General features: G+C 47.0%; 1 protein-coding gene across 1 annotated transcript; it reads left to right on the top strand.

Moving 5' to 3' along the window:
* Window positions 1-3,468: 3,468 nt before the first annotated feature.
* LOC112079500 (pyruvate carboxylase, mitochondrial) lies at window positions 3,469-4,406 on the top strand. Its single transcript, XM_024145438.2, has 2 exons — window positions 3,469-3,780; window positions 4,058-4,406. The coding sequence occupies exons 1-2, from the start codon at window positions 3,484-3,486 to the stop codon at window positions 4,313-4,315; spliced, it is 555 nt and encodes a 184-aa protein (XP_024001206.1). The 5' UTR covers window positions 3,469-3,483; the 3' UTR covers window positions 4,316-4,406.
* Window positions 4,407-5,051: the final 645 nt, after the last annotated feature.

Raw genomic sequence — 5,051 nt, 5'->3', positions numbered from 1 at the left:
GTACAGAGTCAATGTGGGGGGGTACCGGTACAGAGTCAATGTGGGGGGGTACCGGTACAGAGTCAATGTGGGGGGATACCGGTTAGTTGAAGTAATTGAGGTAATATGTACATGTAGGTAGAGTTAAAGTGACTATGCATAGATAATAACAGAGAGTAGCAGCAGCTTAGAAGAGGGGTCTGGGTATCCATTTTATTAGCTGTTTAGGAGTCTTATGGCTTGGGGGTAGAAGCTGTTAAGAAGTCTTTTGGACCTAGACTTGGCGCCCGGTACCGCTTGCCGTGCGGTAGCAGAGAGAACAGTCTGTGACTTGGGTGACTGGAATCTTTGACAATTTTTAGGGCCTTCCTCTGACACCGCCTGGTGTAGAGGTCCTGGATGGCAGGAAGCTTGTCCCCGGGGATGTACTGGTCCGTACGCACTACAGAGGTAGTGCCTTGCGGTTGGAAGGTCGAGCAGTTGCCGTACCAGGCGGTGATGCAACCCGTCAGGATGCTCTCGGTGGTGCAGCTGTAGAACTTTTTGAGGATCTGAGGACCCATGCCAAATGTTTTCAGTCTCCTGAGGGGGAATAGGCTTTGTCGTGCCCTCTTCGTGACTGTCTTGGTGTGTTTTGACCATGATAGTTTGTTGGTGATGTAGACATCAAGGATCTCGAAGCTCTCAAGCTGCTCCACTACAGCCCTGTAGTGAGAATGGGGGGCGTGCTCTGTCCTCCTTTTCCTGTAGTCCACAATCATCTCCTTTGTCTTGATCGCATTGAGAGATCATACAGCCAGGTCTCTGACCTTCTCCCTATAGGCTGTCTCGTCGTTGTCGGTGATCAGGCCTACAACTGTTGTGTGATCGCAAACTTAATGATGGTGTTGGAGTCGTGCCTGGTCATGTTGGCATGAGTGAGCAGGGAGTACAGGAGGGGGCTGAGCACGCACCCCTGAGGGGCCCCCGTGTTGAGGATCAGCGTGGCGGATGTGTTGTTACCTACCCGTATCACCTGGGGGCGGCCCGTCAGGAAGTCCAGGATCCAGTTGCAGAGGGAGGTGTTTAGTCCCAGGGTCCTTAGCTTAGTYATGAGCTTTGAGACCACTATGMTGTTGAACYCTGAGCTGTAGTCAATGAATAGCYTTCTCACATAGGTGTTCCTTTTGTCCAGGTGTGAAAGGGCAGTGTGTAGTGCAATAGAGATTGCATCGTCTGTGGATCTGTTGGGGCGGTATGCAAATTGGAGTTAATCTTGGATTTCTGGGATAATGGTGTTTATGTGAGCCATGACCAGCCTTTCAAAGCATTTCTTGGCTACAGACGTGAGTGCTACGGGTCGGTAGTCATGTAGGTAGGTGTCACGCTGGTATAAAGGATTTGGAGACAGACGGCAGGAATACACAATAGGGGTTTTTAATGCACCCAAAACYAACACGTACACAAAAACACTGGGCTGTACCTTAACAAAAGAGTGAGGATAAACCTCGTTGAACGACACGGGACGATACCCGTAATACATACTATATAAAGCACGCAGCATAACAGCTGCACCAACGCATAGGTACTCACACCACCAACGGACATGGGTACTCACACCACCAACGGACATGGGTACTCACACCACCAACGGACATGGGTACTCACACCACCAACGACATGGGTACTCCACACCACCAACGGACATGGCTACTCACACCACCAACGGACATGGTACTCACACCACCAAAACGGACAGGTTACTCCAACCCCCAAAGCGCATGGTACTCACACCAACCAACGACATGGGTACTCACACCACCAACGGACATGGGTACTCACACCACCAACGGACATGGGTACTCACACCACCAACGGACATGGCTACTCACACCACCAACGGACATGGGTACTCACACCACCAACGGACATGGGAACAATAACCGACAGGACAAATGGTGAACAAAGGACACACTTATACAAGTACTAATTACGTGGAATTGGGAGCAGGTGTGTGTAATGACAGGTCCGGAGGGATCCGTGACAGCAGGTTACCTTCGTGTTRTTGGGCATAGGGACTATGGTGATCTGCTTGAAGCATGTTGGTATTACAGACRCAGTCAGGGACAGGTTGAAAATGTCAGTGAAGACACCTGTCAGTTGGTCAGCYCATGCTCGGAGTACACATCCTGGTAGTCCGTCTGGCCTCGCAGCCTTGTGAATGTTGACCTGTTTAAAGGTCTTACTCACATTGGCTACGGAGAGCGTGATCACAGAGTCGTCCGGAACAGCTGATGATCTCATTCATGTTTCATTGTTGCTTGCCTCGAAGCGAGCATAGAAGGAATTTAGCTCGTGTTACTGTGCAGCTTGTGGCTGTGCTTCCCTTTGTAGTCTGTAATAGTTTGCYTGCCCTGCCACATCCGTCGAGTGTCGGAGCCGGTGTAAAACAATTAAATCTTAGTCCTGTTTTTACGCTTTTCCTGTTTGATGTTTCGTCGGAGGGAATAGCGGGATTTCTTATAAGCTTCTGGGTTAGAGTCCCGCTCCTTGAAGCGGCAGCTCTACCCTTTAGCTCAGTAGGGATGTTGCCTGTAATCCATGGCTTCTGGTTGGGGTATGTACGTACTGTCACTGTGGGGACGACGTCATCGATGCACTTATTGATGAAGCCAGTAACTGATATGGTGTACTCCACAATGCCATCGGAAAAATCCCGGAACATATTCCAGTCTGTGCTAGAAAAACAGTCCTGTAGCTTAGCATCTGCGTCATCTGACCACTTTTTATTGACCGAGTCACTGGTGCTTCCTGCTTTAATTTTTGCTTTTAAGCAGGAATCAGGAGGATGGAATTATGGTCAGATTTGCCAAATGGAGGGCGGGGGAGAGATTTGTATGTGTCTCTGTGTGTGGAGTAAAGGTGGTCTAGGATTTTTTGCTGATAGAATGCTGATAGAAATGAGGTAAAACCGATTTATGTTTCCCTGCATTAAAGTTCCCGGCCACTAGGAGCGCCGCCTCTGGATGAGCTGTTTCCTGTTTGCTTATGGCCGTATACAGCTCATTGAGTGCGGTCTTAGTGCCAGCATCGGTTTGTGGTGGTAAATAGACAGCTACGAAGAATATAGACAAACTCTCTAGGTAGTTAGTGTGGTCTACAGCTTATCATGAGATACTCTACCTCAGGCGAGCAAAACCTTGAGACTTCCTTAGATTTCCAAATTCTCAGGTTTTCCCAAAATTCCGGTAGGAAAAATCCCGGAATCAGAAGGGGATAAGCAAGAAATCCGGAATCCCAAATCCCATATTAATCTGGAATCCCATGTTAATCTGGAATCCAATGTTAATCCGGAATGCCATGTTTTTAAAATAGCGGTTCTGTTCAGGAACAATATAGGTCACTTTCATTCCTGGTTTTGTTTCTGTTCCTTGAAAAATATAATTTTTCCAGTTTTCTGTTCTGTTCCCTGAAACAGTTCAAACCCCTGACTAAAATAGACTGAAAAAGTCTCTGAAATCATGCATGCACAGAGGACAGAGTGATTCTGGAGACAGTACAGATTCATATACGAGATACAGAGGACTGAAAATAGCTACTGTACATTACAGCTCTCTCTCTCTACATCTCTCCCCCTCTCCTCTTTCTCTCCATCCCCCTCTTCCTCCCTTTCCCTCCCAGGTGGAGATAGAGAGGGGGAAGACGTTACACATCAAGGCCCTAGCGGTGGGAGACCTGAATAAGACAGGTCAGAGAGGAGTGTTCTTTGAGCTCAACGGTCAGCTGCGGTCAGTCCTGGTCAAAGATAATGTGGCCATGAAGGTAAGTCTGATTTATTGGTTAATTAATAGACGGATTGAAGGTTGAAGTCTGGACTGGACAAGACTAGACTGGACTGGACCGGACCGGACTGGACTGTGAACGTTTGATCTCAAGGTTGAAGGGAGCATTGCTGTTACCTTGCTCTCTTTATTCATATCCTCATGACATCAATCTAGGTCTCACTGTTGAAGAGCAAAGACACCTAGGATCTTATAGATCCATCAAATCCTTGATTGATTGATGATTGATTTGATCTCCCCACCTCCCCCTTCTACAGGAGATGAAGTTCCATCCTAAGGCTCTGAAGTCCGTCCGGGGTCAGGTGGGGGCACCCATGCCCGGAAAGGTCATCGAGGTCAAAGTTGAGCCTGGTCAGAAGGTGGAGAAGGGTCAGCCACTTTGTGTTCTGTCAGCTATGAAGATGGAGACTGTGGTCAACTCTCCGCTGACTGGGGTTGTCACGGTGATCCATGTGAACACTGATACTAGTCTGGAAGGAGATGACTTGATATTGGAAATCACTGCAGAGGAGTAGAGAGGAGGAGAGAGGAGCAGAGAGGAGCAGAGAGGAGTGGAGAGGAGTGGAGAGGAGTAGGAGAGAGAGAGAGAGACAGAGAGAGAGAGAGACAGAGAGAGAGAGAGAAGAGGAGAAAGAGAGAGAGACAGAGAGAGAGAAGAGGAGGAAGAGAGAGAGAAGGGGAGGAGAAATTGGTTTTATTTTAGCTGAGTAATTATTCGTTGGTGAATTAATTACCTTTACTAATGATGTTTATATTAGCAGCAATAACGTGGTGACTCTGGGGATAGAGTGTATTTAGCTGTTGATATTCTCCTGTGTGTGTGTGTCTTTGCGCTTTTGTGTGTGTTTGTGTTTGTCACCCGCTGCAAACTTGTTTTAATGTTGTAATGTTAAATCTAGCGGAGCGGGAAAACCTATTCCTGAGGCTTTGAAATATTAATGGTAACATTTTGTTAGCCGCTGCCTGACGCTACACGCGCGCAATGCATCGTGGGACAGTTGTCATGGCAACGTCACTGTCGTCATCTCACACATTTTGGAATAGAATCAAGCAATCAGGTTAAGTTAGGTTATAATAATTGTTATAATCATATTATGTTGATGTTACTTTGTTTTAATAATGATTGGATTTCTAATTTAGTTTTTGACTGTTTTCCATTGTGTCCTAATAAGGTAGTCTGCGTCTACTGTAGGACTTGAATATTACTTTACTTTAAAATGTTTTAAAATGTTTTTCCAGCACAGACTTAAA

The sequence above is a fragment of the Salvelinus sp. IW2-2015 genome, unplaced genomic scaffold (genome assembly GCF_002910315.2).
Source record: "Salvelinus sp. IW2-2015 unplaced genomic scaffold, ASM291031v2 Un_scaffold8232, whole genome shotgun sequence".
Classification (NCBI taxonomy): domain Eukaryota; kingdom Metazoa; phylum Chordata; class Actinopteri; order Salmoniformes; family Salmonidae; genus Salvelinus; species Salvelinus sp. IW2-2015.
The sequence above is the reverse complement of the archived record's forward strand: the minus strand, read 5'-3'. Positions and strand labels throughout refer to the sequence as shown.